Below are 23,717 nucleotides of genomic sequence, written 5' to 3'. Positions count from 1 at the left end.
TTAAATGCTTTTCTGTTGTTTTACTCATGACTCGCTATAGTTCCTCAATTTAATTTTGCCCTTTTTTTTTTTTTTCCCCCCTATTTTATTCTAGGCTTTCTGCTCTGGATATCATTCTTTGCAAAATAAATACCACATTCTTTCACAAAGGTTGGACCCTCCAGTAGAATTTGTCAAGATCAGTGCACGTAAATCAACGGCTTGTTTTTCTTGAAGACTTCTGTGCAGCTTTTAAAGTTTCAGCCACAATGAATTCAGGCTTATGGAGTCAAGAAAAAGCAAGTTCATCATATTGGGAAGAGCGGATCTTCTACTTGCTTCTTCAAGAATGCAGTGTCATAGATAAGCAGACTCAAAAGCTCGTGAAAGTGCCCAAAGGTAGCATTGGGCAGTTTTTTCAAGACCGTTCTTCTGTGGGACACTCAAGAAATATTCCTTGTAAAGGCAAGAAACTGCAGATTGGATTAAAGATTCTGGAACAGCCTCATGCCATCCTGTTTGTGGATGAGAAGGATGTTATAGAAATAAATGAAAAACTAGCTGAGTTGCTTTTGGCTATTACTAACTGTGAGGAAAGATACAGTCTGTTTAAAAGCAAAAGCAGGTTAACTAAAGGCATCCAAATAGATATTGGCTCGCCTGTTAGAGTACAGCTGAGATCAGGAGATGATAAATTTCCTGGAGTTGTTCGCTTTAGAGGACCCTTAATGCAGGAAAGGTCCCTTACAGGGATATACTTTGGAGTGGAGTTGCTGGTAAGTTTCTTGCTAAGAGGGAGCATCATATATATTTTATAAGATGAGCTAAAAATCTTCTATTTGAAGAGGTAGTAATAAATTTTTTTTCTAGAAGCTTTACCACTAAAAATTCTGTAACCTTCAGTCTTTTCGTAAGTATTGTTATTAAATACCTGTGAACACACCATATCACGTCAGCCTTGTATTCTGCATGTTAAGTGTGTGGTGCATGGGCTGTCAGAAAGACTAGAACATAGTCTTGACTCTTCCAGCCTAGAAAAATTTAATTACTTGCATCCCTATTGTGGCAAATATCTGACTGTCAGATGTCTGTTGAGTATTTTATTTTTTCCTGCATATGGCAGGGTACAATCCATAAATACAGGCTTGGATTTTAGGGCTGCTGGTTTTGTAGAGCCCTAAAAGTCAAATGGCAACTAGTTAAGATAGATAATGTTGCCATTGTGTGCTCCTAGTGAGGTATCTCCACAAAATTGATGTCAGCCATAAGCTTTTGAAGGATTAGATTCAGGAGAGTGCCACTCTTGCATTAGAAGTATGTTTTCAAAGTCCTCTTTAAACTTTTCCCAAATTGTTTGCAATTACCACTAAGAATTCTCAGGGAATATCAGGCCGAAGTTGTTCTGAAAATGAGCTCTCTTTATTTGGCACCTAAGTGGTATTTTTGAATGCTTAGCATTATGTCTAGTTTGAAGTAGTCTTGTCTTGATACGGCAAAATTTGATGATGGAAGCAAGTTTCGCACCTGAAAAAAACCTGCTTCTCTGAGTAAAAAGGCTTCTGCCTGCAGCTACTCTCTGACTGTTTATTCCCCTAAAATAGACAGTGTGTGTATTTGCCACAAATTCCGACAGTAGAATTCCCTGAATGTAATGATAGTTCATCAGGCAAATTCTTACTGCAGTTTCTGCAAAACACTGCATTATGTTACTGCTTTTGTAGTAGTCTGCTTTTGCACAAAATACACTGCTTTTTTAAATTTTTTTTTTTCTTCTTCTTTTCCCTCCTCCTCTTCCTCCTCTGACATTTAGGAAGAAGGTCGTGGTCAGGGCTTTACTGATGGACAGTACCAAGGCAAGCAGCTTTTCAGATGTGATGAGGATTGTGGGGTTTTTGTTGCTTTGGACAAACTGGAGCTGGTGGAAGATGATGACAATGAACTGGAAAGTGACTATGCAGCTCCAGTTGACGCAATGCAGGTAGAACTTCCTCCTCTGGAGATCAACTCCAGGGTTTCTCTGAAGATAGGAGAGAGTATAGAGTATGGGACAGTTATATTCTGTGATGTCTTACCAGGAAACGAAAGTTTAGGATACGTTGTTGGAGTGGACATGGTAAGAAAATAATCTGACTTTAATAACTTTTGCATGTGTGTTAGCTAGTAAATTACATGCAATATAGAGGAAGAAACGTTATCCACAAGCTACTTCAGCGGAGGCTGACCTAAAGTGGGAAATAAACACTTGTGTTCAAAGATGCCCCTTGGTGCTAATTGTTTTTTGGCATCAGGTAAATGGTATCCTGTTTGGTGCTGAACAGTTCAGGAGAAATACTCTGGTTACTCTGAGGAGCCTCCTCTGAGCTACTTGCAATGTTAGATGTCATTCTGGAAGTAATAGAGTGTCTGTCTTGTGAGACTGGCTTTGTTCTGCCTTTTAAAAAAGTAGGCTGGATACCTTTGTTAGCTATTTCTAAAAGCTTTCTTTCATGTAACTGTGGTTCATTTGACTTTGTTCTACCTTAAAAATACTGTAAAAGTACAAAAGTTGATCTTTCAAGAAAATGTGAAGCTTGTAATTAAAAATTATTTCCAGCACCTTGAATTTTTTAAAATGAACAGCTTTTTCAAATTTTTGTTAGTTAAAGGGTGTTTTGGTTTTGTGTATCAGTTGCTTCTGTTTTCGTGATTGCGGTAGCTGTGCCTAACAGTGCACTGGAATTGTGCTAACTTGTTTATAAATAACGGACTTTAGCAGAGGAATCCTTGTTAAAATAGGAATTGTTTCTCAAAAGAATAATTTTTAAGTTTGTCTTTAAAGACTGTAATGTTTGACGGTTCTAAATACAAAGTTTGTAACAGGAAAAAGTAGATGTTGTCGAACCTTTCATTTTCCTACTTCTTACGTTCCTAAAGGCGTTTGTGTGTTCTGTATGATATAAATCTTCTCTGGGGATACATGTAACATGTTCTTCTGTTTTTAGGACAATCCAATTGGAAACTGGGATGGAAGATATAATGGAATACAGCTGTGCAGTTTTGCAAGTGTTGAAAGTACACTTCTTTTGCATATCAATGATGTTATTCCAGGTATGCTCTGCTTTCTTAACCAGAAGGCAGACTTTGATAACATCTCAAGCTAGGCACAGTTATATGATTAAAACAATACTGTGGAATTAATATCCTAAATTCACTTGAATTATTTTAACCTTCTGTATTGTACTTCTTTTCAGTTTCTTCCTCCTTTTGGTTACAGTCTCACTAGTAGAAAAGGTTTAATATTGAACAAAACTCATGTCAAATTGTATAGTATTTACAATGCTGTACAGTTGCATAGTATCCATGAGTATGTGAGTGTCTGTAGTGGGAATCTTTTCCTTGAATGTTGTTCAATTTACTCCAGGAGTTTAAATATCTCTGATCAGAAAGCTGTTCTTTCTGTGCTTGAAATTATTTGTGCGTTCTGTGAGTAAATACTTGAAAATTCATAGCAGGACTGTGGAGAAATTCACTGTCTGCAGTAATTCACTGAATAGTGTTAACTTGTAACCACTACGGTCCCCCGATTCCTTTTATGAAGAAGGAAAGAAGTTTCACATAAAACTTTTGTTTATGCTCTAACTGAAGGCAAGTACTAACGAGCATGCAGTCTTGTACAGCCTCTGGTCTGTAACTGTTGCCCTCTCTCTTCAGTTGGCTGACTGTTATTATATTCACCTCCTACTTGTTGGTTTAGTTGAAATGAATGTTTTTGCATGAATTCTCCTCTCTTCTCTGGAGAATTCATGGGGGCTTCTCTGTTTTTGGGAAAAGAGCGCTTTTGTACATGTATTGGTAGAAAACAAAGTTCAGAATTTCATGCATCGGTTTCCCGTGATGGAAGCATGCACACGTGTGGAAGAACGTGAAGGCGGTCTATTTGATGTCTTCAAGAAGTAATGATAGACTTCAAAGTAAAGTAATTGCTGATGTTAAAGAAACAAATCCTATGTACTTAAAATGTTGGTTATGTGCCAAACAAGGCTTTGCTCCACTCAGTTTTAAAACTTACGATGCTAGACCTTGGTTCAGCTACGTTTCAAGTTGAACTTCTCTGTGAAGCATAGAAAGGGAAGCTAATACTCTCTTCATGTACCACATCTTAGAGGCTGTGTCACAGGACAGGAGACCTCCCAAGCTTGCCTATACCTCACGAGGTGGTGGTGACAAAAGCTTGTTCAATCATAGTAAGCCAAAGGCTACAGGTACGTATGGGAAGTGATTTTCTTTATCTATGTAAGGTTACAGATTTCTGTTTCTTGGGAGAAAGCATTGCCTTGCATTTTCTATCACTTCATTTATTATTTCAGTTGCATATCAAGTTAAATTTCTCTGAATATAGATAATAAAGATGGTAAACAGTTTGTTAAGACTGCTGAAACTACCTTCACTTTAATGAAAAACAGTTTGAGGTTAGCAAAAATTCAAAAGCATAATTACCTAGTTGTCTAGTATAAGCAGTTCAGGGCTGCATTGTTTTTCTGTGTGGTGTGTGTTTGGTGGTCGGTGGTTTGTTTTTTTTTTAATAAATATAGTTTGCTGTTGTCTTCCTTCTGTAGGACTAGAAACGTCCAAATTTTTAGCCCGGGAGCAGATCTGCTTAATAGTGAATTTTGCTGTGATTCATAACCAAAATTGAATTCCTGAAATATAAACTTCTTTTGACTCTGGTTTTGGCCAGCTCTGAAAATCCTCACAGGGGAAAAAAAATCTGTAAGGGAAATACTTTTTTTTTTTTTTTTCCTTCTTTAAAGTCAGAAATCAAATTCAGTGTCTTTTGAGTTTACTAGTGGCTATTTTGGGTTGTAGAATACTAATGACAGTATATTCTGTAAGCTTCCATTCTACCTGGCATTGGATGCTGGCAGACACGGTCTTTGCTGACATGACTATGGTTGTATGTTGGCACAAGTTGTAGCTGTGTGGAATTGGATCAGTATTTTATTTGCCTACTCTGAATTTTTTTTTGCTTTAAAACCTCTGTATCTCAAATACTTTCTTATATCCATTATTTATAGTAATGAAAAACTTGCACTCGAGGGGCATTTTCTGCCTTCTTTTCAGGTTGGTGACTTGAAATTTCAGCTTGGAGGATTAAGTTGGTTTGGGATAAACTGAAGCCTTGTTGCAAGCTTGGAACTGTGTTAGCTTTGATGGGAGAGTTTGCTGCTTTGTGGAAAGGCAGTGTAATCTTCTTGAAAGTATAGAAACAAATTTATACTGTGAAGTAAGAGTGTAGCTAATCTGTAGTAAATAGAGATTAATCTCTTCAGTAAAACTTGTTGTTTTCCAGGATCTACCTCTGAACCTGGAAATAGAAACAGATCTGAAGTCTTCTACACATTAAATGGCTCATCAGTTGACTCTCAACCTCAAATGAAAACAAAACCCCCATGGTATATTGATGAAGGTAAAGAGAGGTGATAGTCTTTCATGTAGGCATACACTTGATTTAAAAAAAACAAAGAAAACTAGTGTATTGATGTTCTTTAAATAAAACAGGTATGAGTTTAAATTTAAAATAGTTGGAATACATTGACTTAGTGGAGGACATACTATATCGTAAAAAGCATTGTGGAACCCCTGTGAAAATATATTCTGCCCTAATTGACAGACCTATTGTTTTATCCTGCATGTAGGAGATTACATTCTTGGCAACGTATGTGCAGCTTTGTGGGAATCCACATGTCTTGTAAGCGAAATAAAAGCTGAGGCTTGGAAGGAAGATACAAAGATATTCATTGTAGCCAAGCGTATAGAGCAATTTTAGTTTGCCTGGCTTTTTATAGTTAATGTTGCAGATTTAAGGGGACTGTAATATTCTACCGTGCTGGCTAATCAGTCAGGAAGTAGGGAGAAAAATGATCTGACTAAGCATACATGTGTTTTCAGTATTTTTTAGAGTTATTCCTGTAAAATCTCTCTCTGACTTCTTACAAGTATGGGTGCATGTACCCAAAGGATCAGTATATCTTGATTTGCTTCCACATCTAAATTTTCTTTTTTTTAAATTTTTTTTTTCCTTGTCAACTTTTCTAAAGTTTGCCTGGCTGGCTTAGTGACTGAAGGGGTAAATACTAAACTAATAGTGTTAATATACATTGGAAGCTTATAGCAGTCATAGCCCCTGAATTCCATCAACCATAAAAGAAAATGGGTTAAAATTGTTCTTGGTTGCCTAACAGATGTTGTTCCAACAGCTTGGACCTCTGTTAAAAATTACTTTATTATAATATTTAAAATAAACAAGGTAAATATCCTGTCTAGGAAGGCCTATGTAAAGTAAAGGATCAAATAAGTAAAAAAAAAAAATTGGGACATTAACTTTGGTTAATAAAACAGTGTGGGGAGAAGAGGTCATGAAGAAGAGGCTTTTGCTCTGTGAATACCAGTTGTGTAATAGAGACCACGTAGAGAGAAGAGAGAAGATACAGAACACTTGCGCTATTACACGTAGTTTTGATCTCCTTTATTAAGTGCTGCATTAGTCGTGACTTAAATTTTAAATTCTTTATAGACACTGGTAGATGCCTTGTGCTAGAACCAAAGTACATTGTGATAGAGCCAGGGGAATGAACACTTTTCCATTTGCAAGTTGTGACTGCAAGCAATTACTCATCCCTGTATAAGCTGTGAACCAAATTCTTTCTTCGCACTGACCAATGAGTTCTTCCTAGTAACAGTTTTCAGTCTAACCCTTCCTGTAGTTTCTGGCTAACATCTCCTTTTACGGTGCTGTTTGTTTCCATCACTTGTGGTAAAAGTAGTAGGGCTACAGCAGTGTCTCCTCAGCCAGCCCTTTCTCTCCAGTGTTGCCAAGTGACGGACACCTTCCTGCCTGTTAGTGCTTCCTGTACAGGACACGCGTTAAATCAGATGTGGTTGCAGATACGCTTCATTGGTTTGATAGCTAAGTCTTTCCTTTTGTAAGATGGGGGGAGAAAACCCAACATTTGCTAACGTCTTGGTTTTGATTTTTAACAGTTGCTGAAGACCCCGCAAAATCACTTGCTGATTCATCTCCTGGATTTGGGCATTCTTCACCACCACTGCAGCCTCCTTTAACAAACTCTGTGTCTACAGAAAACAGATTTCACTCCCTGCCTTTTAGCTTGACAAAAACGTCAAGTACTAATGGTACTATTGGACACAGTCCTCTCTCTTTATCCGTTCAGTCAGTCATTGGTGATGTAAATACTACGGCTAACCAGGAGAGTCCATCAACAGCAGGCCCAGTTGGGAACTCGCATGGTCTTGAAGCAGGTTCCTTGGCTGAAGTTAAAGAAAATCCTCCTTTCTATGGAGTAATCCGCTGGATTGGCCAGCCCCCTGGAGTAAACGAAGTATTAGCTGGACTGGAACTGGTAAATATAAGTTCCTATTAATTACGTGATACTAGTTTTGCTTCTGAGAGTTCGTGCCTGTATACTTTGCAAAAGCAGTCAGTCTTGAGGAATTTGTCCAAACAGGTTGCCGTGTGCTCTCCTTGTAGCATAGCTAAATTCTTAGATGAGCTCTGACTTCTTTGGCTGCTCTAGACCTTACTCTGTTAATAGGCTCTGAGATGTCTTTGTGTCACAGTGGGTAATTGAATTTGTAGGACTGGACACTTACTTTAAAGGAGTGCCCTTTGCTTACGTTACAGAGATTTTAATTGAAAATTAAAAATTAATTTTAAAAGACTAAATGGTCTAGAGAAGCTGTGGCTGCCCCCTCCCTGGCAGTGTTCAAGGCCAGGTTGCATGGGGCTTTGAGCAACCTGGTCTAGTGGAAGGTGTCCCTGCCCCTGGCAGGGGAGTTGGAACTGGATGATCTTTGAGGTCCCTTCCAACCCAAACCATTCTATGATTCTGTGAAAAAAGCCGACCATATGTAAAGGTTTTTTGAAATGCAGATTTGCATAAAACGCCCTGGCTGTAAGAGCCTTTTTCGATTATCAGGTTTTTGTTTGTTTCTTGCAAACCAGCAAACAGGCAGCATCAGAGTTATGACTGTCAGAGTCATAACACTGGTTTTGATAATCGATGGTAGTGATACTGTTGCTTTGACAGCCATGTGCTTTATGTGCTCCTGTGGGCCCTTTGTAAATGCATCGTTGCTTCAAACATGAATTGCTGTTATGCACTGGTATCTATGGCAGCTCCTGCCAAATTTGTGATTGGCTATTAGTTAAATTAATGTGTACGCAAGTAGGGAGCTGGGGTTCTTTATTTTGGGATAATGATCAATAAAATTTCAGGTAAAGTGGTGTGCAATTATGTAAAACCACAAACATCTTTACTAAAGTAGGTGAGAATGTGACTGGAATTTCAGCTGTTAGAAAAAATCCTGATGCTTGTGGGCTTTTTGGGTGAAGCTCAAGCTGTAATTTGCTGCAGATGTTCTGAGATGCATCTTAGGATACCTTGTGTTAAACTAGGATCTGGACTTGGCTGTCATGCATTTCTGTGTGAAAACCTAGTACCTGTGAGCAGACAATATGCCTTAAGTCATGTTGTCAATGATAAATAATGCTAACTTGTTATTTTTCATACCTAGTTTGTGTTATCTTTCCTTGATGTTTCCTTCCACATTTTGTGTGTTCTGAAGCAGGTATTTTTCTTGCGCAGGCCACAGTCACACTGAAAGTATTCACACTACCCAATGCTTACTGATTTTGATTGAGTTTTAAAAGGTGCTCAGTAGTGCCTGTGTGGGTGCTCACTAGTGCCTGTGTGCTCTTTTTAACTGCAGAAAGAACCTGGAGTGACTAGCGAGCTTAGTTAAGTTCCTAATGTTGACTGGGTTTAATTCTCACTCTCTTCTCTCCCCGCTCCCCCCCCCCCCCAAGCTGCTTCTGATGGAATTTTGTTTTATTTTGGATGGAGTAAAAGTTTAAGTGTGAAGGGAAAAAAAAAGTGTGACTCTTAATTTCATCAGTAAATCCGTGTAAAGAACACCGCAGCTGAAGCTTTGTATACTAAAATGCAGGAACATTGTATGTCAAGCTTCAGAGTAGCTGAAGGGTGACTTAAGGGTAGATATTTTATCAGATGTCTTACTGCAGAATTCTAGAAATAAGAAAAATAGTGAATTCTCACTTGAATTTTCAGGAAGATGAATGTGCAGGTTGTACAGACGGAACATTTAAAGGAACTCGATACTTCACTTGTGCTCCAAAGAAAGCTCTTTTTGTTAAACTCAAAAGCTGCAGGCCAGATTCCAGGTTTGCCTCGCTACAGCCTGTTTCCAACCAGATAGAACGCTGCAACTCTCTAGGTATGGAGCTTCTGCTTAATACCTCCTTCTCTGCTGGGAACTGACCTGGGTTTGGGTTTCATTTATTCCTGCAATATGTTCTCTGTATCGAACACTTGAAAATCTGTACAGGTATTACTTAAATGAGATTAATGAATAGAAGATCAGTCTGTACAGAACTTAATTACTTTTTTATGCTTTAAAACAGTGAAATGTTCATATATTTAAAGAAATTTCATAAGATTAAGGGATTTTTTTGTTATACTATCCTTTTACTTTAGAAGTTGTAAAGCAATCTTGCTGAAAAGGATATTTGCAACTCCAGCAATATGCACTATCAGAAATAAAGACAGTTATTTTTCTATAATTATTTTTTTTCAAAATATTAACATAGAAAAGTGTGTATTTTTATGGTGGAAGTTAGTGGTGAAAAACTCAGGTTTTTTGGTAACTGCAAATAGTCGAGATTTCTTGGGTCATGTTGTATTGTCTGAGACAAGTGCAAAGAAAAAAGTCTCTGATACTTTGCACTGTAAGACAGTGTGAACAGGGCGTTTGTAATGAGAAGAGAACTTCATTCCTACTGGATAAAGTTAATTCAGTGCTGCGGGCTTCCTGAAGCACTGTAATGTGCATTGCCAGTGGGATGGGTGTAAGGCCTTGTTCAGTCTCTGGAAGACAGTGAGTCTCAGCTGTAATAAAATGTTATTGCAGTCCAGAGAAGGAGGTACACTGAGGCAGCAACTTGGCTATAAAACATTAATAGGAGAATCTCAAGGGGTATAAAATTTGAGGCTTTAAAGTGTCTTTTGAAAAAAAAAATTTCAGCCTTTGGAGGTTACTTAAGTGAAGTGGTAGAAGAAAACACTCCTCCCAAAATGGAAAAAGAAGGTTTAGAGACAATGATTGGAAAGAAGAAAGGTATCCAGGGTCATTACAACTCCTGTTACTTAGACTCCACCTTATTCTGGTAAGTTCAAAATTTATATAGTGGCATCCCATGCTAGAAATGCAGAACACGTAATCTTTGTTGTAGTGACTGTCCGTCTGTGTTACTGGGCAGCTCAGAGTCACGTGCTGCATTCTGACGCGTGACTGTGCTCTTCCCATCTGAGCAAGTTCTGCAGCGTTTGCTGCGTAACGTGAAGTGCTAACCGTGTCCAAATTGTACCGGCCCTTCCGTATCTGTGCTCTCTCTGACTGACCTGTAAAGGGTTGAAGGATGAAAGAGTACACGTGCTGGCGGTTGGAGGGAGGGAAATAGCTCTTATAACTTATTTGCAGAATCCTTTCTGGGCAACTGGTTTTGTACTCTGCTGCAGAAAGGATACTGGGTTAGAGTGGACTTCTACTATTTAGTACAGCTGTGTTGTCCTCTGTCCATAATTATCTCTTTTTGAGTTTGTTCAGTTCTTTAATTCTTCCTGTGGCTTTGCTTGGTTTGTCTTATGTTGCTCTGGCATCTGAATGGTTCTGTCTTCCAGAATCAAAACAACGTTCCTTTTCTTTTTTTCTTTGTAGCCTGTTTTCTTTTAGCTCTGTTTTGGACACTGTGTTACTCAGACCTAAAGAAAAGAATGACGTAGAGTATTATAGCGAGACTCAAGAACTGTTGCGGACAGAGATTGTGAATCCTCTGAGAATGTAAGTGAAAACATGAACTGGTCTCTGGTCTAATACAAATTTTATACTAGATCCTGCTGTGTATGCACTCCTATTGCAAACCTGAGAAGTTTGGCTAGCTGCTCCTGCCAGTCTGGGTTTTTTGGGGGTATTTTTGCTTGTTCTTCATGGTAAATTTAATCAGTGCTAACTGGAAATAATTACTCATTGTTTGGTGATTAAAATATTATTACTAGTCTGTATTTGGAAACGCAATCAGCATAAAGCTATTGTAGAATTTGTATATGTATGGATATAAAACCATCCATAAATACAAGTTATGTTTATTCACAGCATTCATATTTACATGTTTTTAATGCTATTCTTGACAAGAAAAGTATTTGGGTTATCTTATGTGGAGTTTCACAATTGAATAGATTTGGCGGGGCTTTAGAAGTTTCATTAATTTTTACATGTGGTCTGCAAGTGGTCAAAACACTTTTATTGAAAGAACTTAACATGAGCATTGTAATTTCTTAGGCACAATGAACAAAGGAAATATGACAAGAATCTGCATGAAAAGTTATTTGTCTTTTAGCTTAATTTTTTTTAAACATGCGGATAATACAGTTATAGTTCTGATATTCTGTGGGCTGTCCCTGAACAACTTATCACAACGTTTCTCTTTTGATTCCTGGAATGAAATGATGGCTTCTGAACTCTTGTTCTTGTAAAGGCATGTGTACTTTGCCTGGTGTGTTCCAGGGTTCTGTGGTATAGGTAGTAGGATACACACGAAGTAGCAGAAATCTCAAATGGCTAAGACTGAAAGTCTTACTTCTCCTACCTTTCCACCATGTTTAAAACTTCCTTTGTGCTTTTGGAAAAGTTTTAGATGAAAAGATTGAATGCTCAAAACTTCAGCTTCTTGGGTGAGCGATACAGTTCTGTCTTTTTCTCAGATGTTGAGGTGGGTTTTTTTTGTTAACAACTCCCACAGTGCTGCTGTTACATGACATTCTGAAAATGATGTATTAAGCAGTGCAAATTAGAGTGAAAACAAATCAAAATACTTGGCTGGCAAATCAGAAAGCAGTTATCCTTGTAAGTTAATGTTTAAAAGAGGTCTGTTTAACAATACATCGTTTTGAAGAAATACTGTACACAGTTAAAGAAGGATCTGAGAGCCTGTATTTTAGCATTTAAGAGCTGTGGGTTGTTTCTTCTTCTCTGACTTGATCACAAACTAGCTAATAGTTTATTAAACCTATTTATCATAGATATGGATATGTATGTGCTACAAAAATAATGAAACTGAGGAAAATACTTGAAAAAGTTGAGGCTGCATCAGGATTCACTTCAGAGGAAAAAGGTAACTGTGGATGTTTTCCTTTCTTTGAGATTTGTAAGAATCATAATATGAAGGAATATTATTATAAATACCTTACTATGTAATTGTACCAGAACAAACCACACAAATATTTCTCTGTAGCAGTAATATCTTTACCAGAGATTTGGGTGACTATTGAGTGGTAAAAAGGTCTTTTCTGCTTCCTCAGGTCTGTAAGAAGACCTAGCTGAACTTTCTGCTCTAACAGTCTTTCACTGACTGGATTTCTTTTCTTGGCTTTTCTGTGCCCGTGTAACTCCCTTCTAGCAGTTAGAGGAGATCTAAGGCTCTTCCTTAAAGTGAAGACTGTGATAAGGCTGAGGTGTTTGTCCTCTTTCAAAATGTCACTTTGGTCCCCGAGGAATAATCTTTCCATTACAGCATTTCATTGTCACAATGGTTATGTAGTATTTTAAGAAATAAAATATGTAAATCATGTTAGAAAAATCAGTTCCCTACATTTTGATCCTCCACTGCATATAATGATTAATTAGCATTGTACTGTGTAGCTGTTTCATTTTTGTTTGGGAGAACACGATTTTCTTTGTAAATGCTAAATGCTGAAATCCAGTATTTATTGCAGTTGGTGGCAGGAAGAGAAATATACCAGAAACTTTCAGTGTTGGAGGAGAATAGACTTCTGGGAAGCTAGTGTTGGCTGCATTCTTGATCAGAGAACTTGGTCTCTAGTTTCGATGAACTTTGTGCTATTGTGTGTTTTTTATGTAAGTGTTACTGTCACAACTCATAGATTCTCTACAGTTTCACTCTTTTCTTTTGAAAGCTTTTATTTTTCCTGGAAAAGTTGTGTGGCACCAAATGATTCCTCTGAAATACAGAGCATCTTTTTGATCTTTACTGGAAAGCTTTGTTACCCTGTTGAGCTTGTGCCTTTTATTAGGGCCGTTTGACATCAAAAGAGTAAATAGAGGTTTGTCATGAAAATGTTCATAGTTTGTCATAATGTTACTGTGTTGTTAAACCTGTAAAAATGAACCTGTAGTTTTTTCCTATTAAAATTTTGAAAACTTTCATTTAAAATCAATCTTGAACAATGTAACTAGTTTTGCATACTAACAAGACTTTTTTTTTTTTCTCTCCCCCTGCCCTCCCCCCGCCAGATCCAGAAGAATTTTTGAATATTTTATTTCACCATATTCTAAGAGTTGAGCCACTGTTGAAAATAAGGTGAATCTTTTTGCTTTGTTGTACTCATGTATTTGTAGAGGCTGATACGGAGTCTGTATCTGCTGCCTTTCAAATTGAGATACCTCTTAGAGCACCTTTGACTTGTGAGTCATTTCTAATAAGACTCAATATAATAAAGTTATATTGACAAATTTGGTACTATTTCCCACTTTTTTTGGTAGTTGAGTTTTGCTCCACTGGTCTCTTCTTGCAAAAGCTCATGAATGTACTTTAATGAGAACTGGACAAAGATCCCCTGTCCTAGTGCTATCTACTTGAGAGCCTTACGGTCTTCCTGTGGGTTAGGCTGGAGAAGGGCTGCTGTAAGATGGCCCTGCAGTACTTGTTAGTGTAGCCTGCAGCTTGTAGCTGCTTGTTTCTGGGACAAGCTGCAGAGATGCTGCGTTGGTGTTTAGGCCACACAAACTCATTTGCATTTCTTATTTAACGCTAGTGAAAATACTTCAATGGTTTGCTTTGATCAAGTTTGGCTTATCTTACTTTATCACAGTAACAGATACAGGCATTTATGTCATGCCTTCATTCTTGACTGTAGCACTAAAGGATTCAGCTGTCATAACTGAGCTTAACAGAGGTAGGGGTTGTTCCCCACTGCTGTCATTGTGCCAGCTGGCGCCTGATATTTTGGGGTTCCTTGCTGCATTCTGTGGCAGCAGCAGTGTTGCAAGGCATTTCCCACAGTTTTTCAGTCCTTTCTTCGTTGCAGGAATTGCATTAGTTTATATGCTGCTTTAGTTCAGAGGTGCATGAGGTGTGTAACTGCCCACTGTCTGTTGTGTGGTGCAGAGATACCAGAGCTATGACACCGTAACTAGAGCATCTGTGTGTAGGACATGTAGTTCACTGGGTAGATGCCATCTGAGTATACTGAGGGTATCTTCTGTGGTAGTTCCGTAGGGAAAGTTTGAAGGGATGAGAGATCAAGGCTTATCCTGAGTTTGGAACTGCGGTCCGATAGCTTGCCATCTTAAGACCATCACAGTTGTTGTTATTCCTTCTCTTCAATTCTGTGAAATACAACATGCTGAGAAACCCCTGTGGCTAATGTATTATTCTGGTGAAGCAGGTGGGGTACAATACTATAATTATAATAATAGTATTTATTATCATATTTAGGATAATAGATCTTTATGTAATAATGTATGTCTAGTTTTTGGCAGTTAACAGGTGTGCTCTGTGGCAGAAATCACAGCTGAAAGGAGTAAAGTAAAAGCAAGGGAAAATGCTTCTTTTTGCACTTGTACATTTCTGCACTGTCTTCTATATTTCTTTAATCCCTCTTTTGTAAAGCTTGGCCTTCAAGGTTTTTTGTCACATCGGTGCAGAGGAGAACAGAACCTATGTTCTGCCAGTCAGCTTTTAGCACCAAAGTTGGTTGTGTTCTGTGCACGTACCTTAATTCTTGAAGAGTTAATTTGGCAGTCTCCTTTCTTGTTAGAAAGAAGCCTTAAAATTAATAATGGTAACTTCAAGTATCATACTCTTAGAATCCTTTCAACACCAGAGTACTCTAAAAAGCAACATTGTTTTAAATGCTGGCTGGGATGGGAGGAAGTTACCGTTTATAGCAAATTTGATGAAAGTTCCCAGGAGACACTGGGATGAAACCGTTCCTACCAAACTTTTTTCTTTTGCTATTGGAGGCTGGTTACTCCTGTGTGCTTTTTCTCCATGATAGCAAAATCCATTTCTTCAATGTGAGCACAGTCTTCTACATCCTTCCTTATGTCCCTCCAGAGTAGGCTGAATTACTCATCTGAAGCTCTCTTCCCAAATAGCTCAGATTTATGTTGATTTAACGAAGTGTTACCCAAAGCCATCAGTACTTAATTTTGACTTTGTTTCAAAACATCTGACCTCCAAAGTAACTTGAATCGGTATGTTAATCCTTTGTCCCTCTCCCTATCCATATAAAATGGTTTTGTGGTTCTTGGTTTTAATTTTTCTTGTGGGGGGTGTGTTTAGTGGAGGGGTTTTCTGGTGGGTGGTTTTTGGTTTGGTTTGGTTTTTTGGTGAGGATGAAGATGTTTATCCAAACCACTTACTACAGCTAGCATTGGCAGTTAATAATTGGCCTGACTCCTGAATGTTTGCCTAGGTGTGGGAAAGCTTCTTAACAATTAGAGCTGGACAGCCCTTAAATCTGGGTTATCCTTTTGGGGAGTTCTCTCTTAACCATATAGGAAGTCTAGCAACACCAGCCACGTGTGTGAGACTTCCACCATAGGAAGCAGTCTAAATATCTCCCTGATTAAAGGAAACGTTTCATTAAACCCAGTCATTTTTTTTAACTCCTTATTGGGAGTATCATGCTGAAGAGAATTACTGTTAGTCCTTTTGATGTGTTATTACTGAAACTCTTACTTGTCTTTCCAATGAAAGCTGCTTTAGTGGGTTGGAGTATTTGATGCATATGTTAGGAAGTATTTCTGAGTGGGTAGTTCAGTAATGCATAGGCATGTTTTTAAAACATACACTGAAACTTATACTGCTTTTGTTTCTTAAATATGTGTTGGTTTTTTTTCTACAGTCCACACTTAATACTTAATTGCCTGTCATCTAAGGCACTTCATTGTTGTTGCTGGTTTTGGTTTCTGTTTTTTTTTTTTTAAAGCACAATATGTTTCAATGCAGAGAGGATGTTGTATCAACTATTTTCTGGTAGATGTTATTTTCCTAGTAAAATACAGTCATCCTTACAGAGGAGCTTCAGAATCTGTTTTTTTTTTTTAAATCTGTTTTTAGATCAGCAGGTCAGAAAGTACAAGACTGTTACTTCTATCAAATTTTTATGGACAAAAATGAGAAAGTTGGAGTCCCAACAATTCAGCAGTTACTGGAATGGTCATTCATCAACAGCAACTTGAAGTTTGCAGAGGTTGGTGGCAGCTGTTGCTTTCTTAGAAGTGATGGTACCTAGATATTTGCCCATTCAGCAGTGGGACGAAAGTAGGATTTGGTGTGAAAAGAAAATGCGGACCTGTTGGAAATGGGAGTACTAGGTCAGTGCTACAGGTTGCCTACAACTGCCAATAAGTCGTAAGGACTAATATTTTGATATGCCTCTGTTTGTAAAAAGCTTTATAAAAAGCTTTACAAAGGGAAGATTTTTTTTTCCTTTTTTTTTTTTTTTTTTTCCCACCCCCCCTGGATTGGGGAGTGTAGTCCAGTATATTTAATACCATACTTGAGCAGGACTGGGACTTAGGACATTTGACAGTGCTTTAGATGCCACTTTCCTGGTTTGGTTTTGTTTTGTTTTTTTTTCAGCTGTAGTTTCTCTCAAAGACTTAATTTGTTTTGCTTATGGTCTTGTTAACTTTGAAGGCAATGGGCTGCAAGCTTAAATATAAAACAACTATAGCATTAGAAGTATGTCTCTAAGTTTAGCTAATTATCTGTCAAGCTCACTACGTTATATTCTGGCATTTTACCTAGGCACCCTCTTGCCTGATTATCCAGATGCCTCGGTTTGGAAAAGACTTCAAAATGTTCAACAAAATTTTTCCATCTTTGGAATTAAATATAACTGACTTACTTGAAGACAGTAAGTACATAACATTGTGTTGTGTAATGAGAGTTGTCGAGAGTGACTAACACAGTGAAAGTAAGTACTCCTGGTAGTTTTGGTGTTTTGTTTGGTTTTTATTAAATATTTAACAAGGTAGTGTGAGATGCTCAGGCTGAGGAGAAAGGGAAGTTTAATGATTAGAACGCCTTTTTTTTCCTCATGTCAATTAAAAGTTAGAATTCAGAAGAATGTATAGAATATAACTTGCTTGATTATTTAATTCTTGAGTATCTGTACAACTAAACTTCTTATTTCAAGATGATGTTGTTAAAATTGAATTATTAGCAAAACAATTCATTAATATGGCAGGTAGGAAATCTTAAAAGCGAAGTGTAACACTGAGATGATTGGTTGGTATTTACAATGTTGACTACATTTCATTAGTCTTCATCAGTTTGTGCTGCTTGTTTCTAAGTTTTTTGTTATTAATTTACCAAATTAGAAGAAGAGAACCTGAGATTAGTATGTAGACCTGCAGTGTATAGTGATGGTGCATTTTTCAACTATAGCGCTTTTTTTTGTGTGACCTAAATTTCTTGATATTTGTCATCTGCTGAATTTTTCATTGCATTATGTGAGGAAAGACATTTGGTCTTAAATTTGCTATAAGAATTAATAAAACTGCTAAAATTTATTGGAATAATCATATCTGAAGCTGTCATGGCCTTTTCTTTCACTGTCATGGCCATCAGCTTATGCTATTTATTGGTTTCTGTTTGGTTTTTTTCTGGTGTTGACAGACATAGGGGCTAAGCTAGCTGTATCAATATGATGAGAGAGAACTAACTTGAGTTAAAAGCCTGTTTCTAGTTGTTCATGTACTTGATAGAACTTAATTTTTAGCATCTTTTGTTTTGCAACTTACCACTCTATACTTTCTCTTATTCCACATTGTGTCAAAAGAAGATGTTAACTACAGTTGTACATTTCTGCTTTGATTGGCAGATTAGCTTTTTTTAATGTAGTGTTTTTCTCCATTTCAAGTAGTAAAGTAGTAATCCTCCCTCCTTTCCATACCCCTGGTCTTAAAAAAACCCAACCAAACAAAAACAAACAAAAAACCCAAAAAAACCACCAAACAAAAAAAGCCTCTCCAAATTGGAGACTAATACCTTCTTTAAAAACACAGCTCCCAGGCAGTGCCGTATATGCGGAGGGCTTGCTATGTATGAGTGCAGAGAATGTTATGAAGATACTGATATTTCTGCTGGAAAAATCAAGCAGTTCTGCAAAACGTGCAATACACAAGTAAGTTGTTGTCTTTGTTATTCTGCATGGGTATATGCTGTAATAAGCAAAAGAAAAGCATAAGAGCGTAGTGAGACTTTCTCACCAGCCCTAGTGTAACTGCACCCCCCAAGCGCAGCCTTCGGTGACAGATCAGGAACTCCACTTGACCCTACAGTATTTTCATCAACAATTTCTTACTAAAAATAATGTCAGCTGCCAAATCCAGGACTGAATACAGTGGAGAAGTAGTAATTGTAGGCAGCTTGGAATCTGTCTCCTACTTTAAATACTGATTTTACATACATGCTACCTTTTTTGAATTGATAAATTTGTGACATAGAACCACTTAATTTTGAGAGCTGTTTGGTAGCTTGCATGAAGCTGTCATAGCGTGGCTTGTTTTCAAGTCTGAGCATAGCAGAAAATTGTTGCACTAAATCTGACCTCCCTTCTAACCCTAGATTTCAATTTTCTGGGCAATATTTAACTACATTGGTGGGGAAAATAGAAGAAATGTTTCGTCTGGTACTGCTATTGCAGTTCCTTCTCTAATGCCATTAATCTTCAGTTCAGCAGTAATGTTCTTTTTAGCTTTGTCTGCCACTGAAACAAATAATCTTACGGGGTGCTTTTTCCCTTCTGAAATATCACTTCAATTGTAGGTTCATCTTCATCCCAAGAGACAGAGTCATAAATTCAATCCATTGTCACTGCCTAAAGATCTGCCAGACTGGGATTGGCGACATGGCTGCATCCCATACCAGAAGATGGAGTTGTTTGCTGTTCTCTGCATAGAAACAAGCCACTATGTAGCTTTTGTCAAATATGGGAGGGATGACTCCGCCTGGCTTTTCTTTGACAGCATGGCAGATCGGGATGGTAGATCTTTTATTTATCTTATTAATTTTATCTTAATTTTTTATATGTATTACTATTTTAAATTTCAGTGCCTATTTCTTAACATGTTTGGGGCTATTAATATTGTTTAACTTGATGTGCTTGATGTGACCCAGCCTTACCTCAGCACATTGATTTCGTAGCAGCCGCTGATTTGCATAATCTGAATTTCACCTAAACGGGATGCCTTAGTAAGTAGATGGTACAGAATTAACTGCCAATGTTTTCTAGCGGCTCTCCTTAGACATTTTTCTATACTTTGCAAGTTTGACAGAGAGAATTATTTTTAAATAATCAACTGCAGAAATGTGTTCTTTCAGCCTGTGTGCAAGTGGCTGCACACAATTATCAGATAGTAAGCAAATATTTTTATTGCTTTTGCTTAAATGACTTAGTGTAGGTGTCTTTAGAAAAAAAGAAATAGTCACACATTACATCATCTATGCCATTCCTTTGAATCTTTTTAGAGTTACCAGTGGAAAACTGTTAACCCTGTAATAATACAAATGTCTGTAAAACAGGTGTTCTCTTAGATACTGCTGCATTAAATAGTGCTTAAATAAGGACCCTGTTCAGTTCTGGCGCCCGAGAAAAACAGTAGATGGAAGTGTCAGACTCACAGTAACGGTTCTTTGCATGAAGAATTCTTGAACCCCTCTGCTACAGTGTGGTTTGGTGGAGGGAGAAGAATCTTGCCTCCTGTTGAAAATGAAACTACTACAGGATTAAAGTAGCTCAGAACAACCAGAAGGCAATCAAGCTTTGTTTCAGAGTGTTTGAGGTGTGTGTGACTGAAGTCTGTGAAGAACCACTTTATTTCAAGAACGTATATCCCATGAAATATTCACTGGATATATCTCCTGCTGATATTGGGGGGGGTTTGCATCACAAGTACTTTTCTTCAGTTCGTGCTGTAAGCTAAAACTGTCTGCTGGGGAAACAGCGACATGGATGTCCATACTTGTGGTGTTGGAATTTGCTCATTCTTAGGTGGAAACGGGCCAGGAGCAACTGCTGCTTTAGTCTTGCAAGTCTGGTACAGACTCTCATAGCTTATAAATTCATTGTTACCAGTTGTCACATTATTAACAAATTCAGTAGCATTTGAGGTGGAGGAGGTATTCGGGTCACTCTTGCGAAGTCATACAGAAATTTTAGTGTTAACGAAAACCCCAAGTTTTTGTTCTTGTGGGGGTTTTGTTTGGCGCTTGCGTGGGTGTTTGTTAGAGAACAATACGAGATATTCTGATGCCATTGCAATTTTTCTTGGACACCACACTTTTCGTATAAGTTTACTCTGCAGTAGCCCAGAATGGCATATTTAGGCTTTTTTAGAAGGTGTTTTCAAGAACTGATGATGCTGTCATAATTAAAAGAGCAAATGTATGTAGATGCTATCCTGATTATTCCTCTTTCTTTCCTTCTGGTTAAAAGGAGGTCAGAATGGCTTTAACATTCCACAAGTTACCCCGTGTCCAGAAGTTGGTGAATACCTGAAGATGTCTCTAGAAGAATTACACTCACTGGATTCCAGAAAAATTCAAGGTTGTGCACGAAGACTACTTTGTGATGCTTACATGTGCATGTATCAAAGTCCAACGATGAGTTTATACAAATGAACAATGTCCTCTGGAAAACTGAAGAAACCATATAGAATTATTGACTGTTGCATTTGCTGCATTTTTGGTTAGTTTTAATGCAACCGTTGCTGGCAATGGATGCGATGACAAGGAAGAAGTTGACTATGAAAGCAAAAGGATTACTGTTCCAAAAACTACATGTGGAGTTCTGTAATTGAAGTATTTAAGCATTTTGCACTCTAGGAAGTGTGCTTTTGTGTGTTTGTTTTATAAACAAAGTCTAAGTGAAGTTACTAAAACTTAAACCTTTAAGTGCATTGATTATACACAGGCTTTTTTGAAATGTTAAAGGTGGAATTATATCAGGAGAAGCCTCCTTAGTCCATCAAGAATGTAAAAGATACACATTTTTCTTGCTCAGTGCATTTCTGTGGACCAAGGATGATGATTCTCTTGTTTCTGTACCCTCCACCCTCACCACTTCTCCCCACCCTTGATCTTTTTAGCACCATAGATTCTCTCTCTTGAAAAGAGAGTAACTTCAGTTTTAGCAAGATACATTTTAGACTGTTCATTGCACATTAATTCTGTTATCTGTCTACTGCATTCTTTTCAGCTCCCACATTTGCATCTTCAAAAATTAACGTTCCTTTAAAGACCTGAATTCCTATCTTGTGAAAATCAAGCATGCAAATTTGCTATCTGTTAACCTGCAGTTTTTGGAGGGGAAAAAGAGGAGGGGAAAGAGGGTATTAAGGGGAAGCATAATTGCTGAAATACAAAATTAGCAATGAAAGTTAACAGATGTCTTTTTCTAAGTGTCTGTTTTTAAAGAAACAAAGCAGTCTGGAACAGAACAGCAACTATATACAAATGATTGGAGGACAAAACAATAAAATAGTGGATTGCCTCAGGGAATGTTACTGAAGTGGATTCTAGTCCTTCGTAAAACAAAACTGACTTTTCTACAGTACGTTAAGCTACTACCTGGGAATATGTTATACATCTGACTTCATTTCAGGATTACTAGTGGATATTAAAAAACTCTGCCTGGAAAGATGAAACTATAAATAAAAGTAGGTCAGAGTTTTACTTTATACCAAGTACCTAATGAAAACGAACAGCTGCAAAACTTGTGTTGATGTAAAATACTATACTTTGAAGTCTGTTGGTTCCTGTTTGCAATGGAAATACTGTTGCTTTAGTTGCTTTTTAGCTACTTCTGTCTACACTGACTAGCAAACATGCAACTATCTAGACAGTAAAATCTGGTTGTACAAATTGCATATATAGGAGCTGTACATTTTTAAGATGTTTTATATGGAAAAATTCCTTTTTAGGATCAAGTCTATAGAAGAAGAGGTCACAAAATACAACAGAGGAAAAGCCACTGCTTTAAACATGATGGAGACTGATCCCATGTTCTAGAAAACGTGGTTACTTCGTTCTTGGAAAACCTAAAAGCTTTTTTTGGGATGCACTCTACCACAGAATAGTACTGGAGAAAGACTTGAAAACTATTCTTGAAGGACTAATCTGTCTAAAGCAAGGGCTGCTGAGGGAGTTGATCTGTTCCATTAGCTGCTGCATGAAGTGTGCTCTAATTTTTCACTCTCAAGAGCACAGAAGTTATTAAAAGTGTCACTGCTGCTTTTGCCTCTACTAGTCTCCTGGCTTCCACGTTCCCTTGCCTTATTTATCTCGTCTGTGCTCCTTGGCAAAACTCTTACTTCTTTAGTTTCAGTACTACTATGAGCTCTTGAACTTTTTTCTCCTGAAAAATTTCAGTGATGGATTCTATAGCCATCTGTCAATGGGTCGGTTATTGTCCACTGGCTCTTTCTTGGCTACATCCCATCCTGCTCTGGGACAGCAGCTGCAACTGCTCAGATGCGTGGATAAAGATGCTGTAGAAGCATCTCATAGGCAATATAAGGTAAAAAGACAAGCTCTAGGCCTCAGCTAGGCAGCTTGTGTTTGTTAAAATGGACTAGAGCACACGTGCGTAATCTGAGCAGCAGGTATGGAGGTATGGTAACCAGCTCTTGGCTGCGTTTTGAAGACAAAGTCTGGCCCCAGCTTCCTGGTACCTCAAGTGATGGTTTTTAAATGGAGCTGTTTGCAAAGCAAAGGCAAGAGGGGTCTTGCAAAAAAAAAAAACCCACCAAACCCAAAAAAGGCAATAATAATACAACAGACTCTTCAAAGTTTGATACCTTGTTTGATACTTTCATTCCCCTGGCCCCATCGCGACTCTCAACCTGAAAGTAGGTGCAGGTGGTGTCCCCTTCTGAAGAAGGAGAAGGAGCAAACTTAAAGGCTTTACGAAATGAGCAAGCACAAACCTATGTACCAATGAGACCAGTTTGAATGTCTGGATTCTTTCTCTTCCCTATCTCTAGATTTATGTTCCAGTTTCCCCAATGCATTAGCTTTCCATCCTTTCATTTGTCTTCCACTTATATTGTCTTTTTCCCTCCCCGCCCCATATATTCCACACTACCTAAAGTTATAGTTGCCTTACCTCTTCCTGCCTGAACTCAGCCTTGGAATTGCTGTGGCCAGAGGAGAGACTTGGCAACCATAGTCAAGTCATTTAGATGAATAATCTTGTAGCAAAATATCCACTCTTCCTTACAACTGCAAATATCCAAGAATCCCCCTTTTTTTTTTTTTTTTTTTTTTTTTCCCAGGATGCATATTCTGTTAGCAGAAGTGAATTAAAATAGATGGGTGTAAATGAACTGCTTGGCTTCTTGTCTCCAACCTTCTGGCCTTCGAGTGGCAGTGGAAAAGCAGTTGTGTGAACTTCTAGTAAAGAATGTACAGAAAAACACAGGGAGTTTAAATGCATTATTGTGCATGCTTCCTGGTGACAAATACTGTGTTTCGAAATGCAGGTGGTACTTTACAGCCAACTTCTTGTACTGCTTTATATTGTTACAAAACAGTAAATAGTTTTGCAAACAGCATATGATTCCACAGT

The 23,717-nt window shown here is 37.8% G+C and overlaps 1 protein-coding gene across 6 annotated transcripts; it reads left to right on the top strand.

The window, feature by feature from the left end:
• Positions 1-98: 98 nt before the first annotated feature.
• Positions 99-22,017, top strand: CYLD (CYLD lysine 63 deubiquitinase). Of its 6 annotated transcripts, none has more exons than XM_086469570.1 (16): positions 99-755; positions 1,790-1,957; positions 2,961-3,066; positions 4,122-4,220; positions 5,309-5,425; positions 7,000-7,379; positions 9,108-9,273; positions 10,081-10,222; positions 10,774-10,896; positions 12,135-12,226; positions 13,366-13,432; positions 16,199-16,331; positions 16,892-17,000; positions 18,154-18,272; positions 18,917-19,133; positions 20,586-22,017. In XM_086469570.1, exons 1-16 carry the CDS (start codon positions 249-251, stop codon positions 20,768-20,770), a joined length of 2,730 nt encoding a protein of 909 aa, XP_086325696.1. In that variant the 5' UTR covers positions 99-248; the 3' UTR covers positions 20,771-22,017. The 6 variants fall into 6 exon arrangements, with proteins under 6 accessions (XP_086325696.1, XP_086325695.1, XP_086325694.1 ...); XM_086469569.1 differs by having other exon boundaries at positions 1,790-2,092; positions 7,009-7,379; XM_086469568.1 differs by having other exon boundaries at positions 1,790-2,092; positions 18,935-19,133.
• Positions 22,018-23,717: the final 1,700 nt, after the last annotated feature.

The sequence above is a fragment of the Leptosomus discolor genome, chromosome 8 (assembly GCF_034619465.1).
Source record: "Leptosomus discolor isolate bLepDis1 chromosome 8, bLepDis1.hap2, whole genome shotgun sequence".
Classification (NCBI taxonomy): Eukaryota; Metazoa; Chordata; class Aves; order Leptosomiformes; family Leptosomidae; genus Leptosomus; species Leptosomus discolor.
Note: the sequence above shows the minus strand (reverse complement) of the source record. Positions and strands in the feature narration are given on the sequence as shown.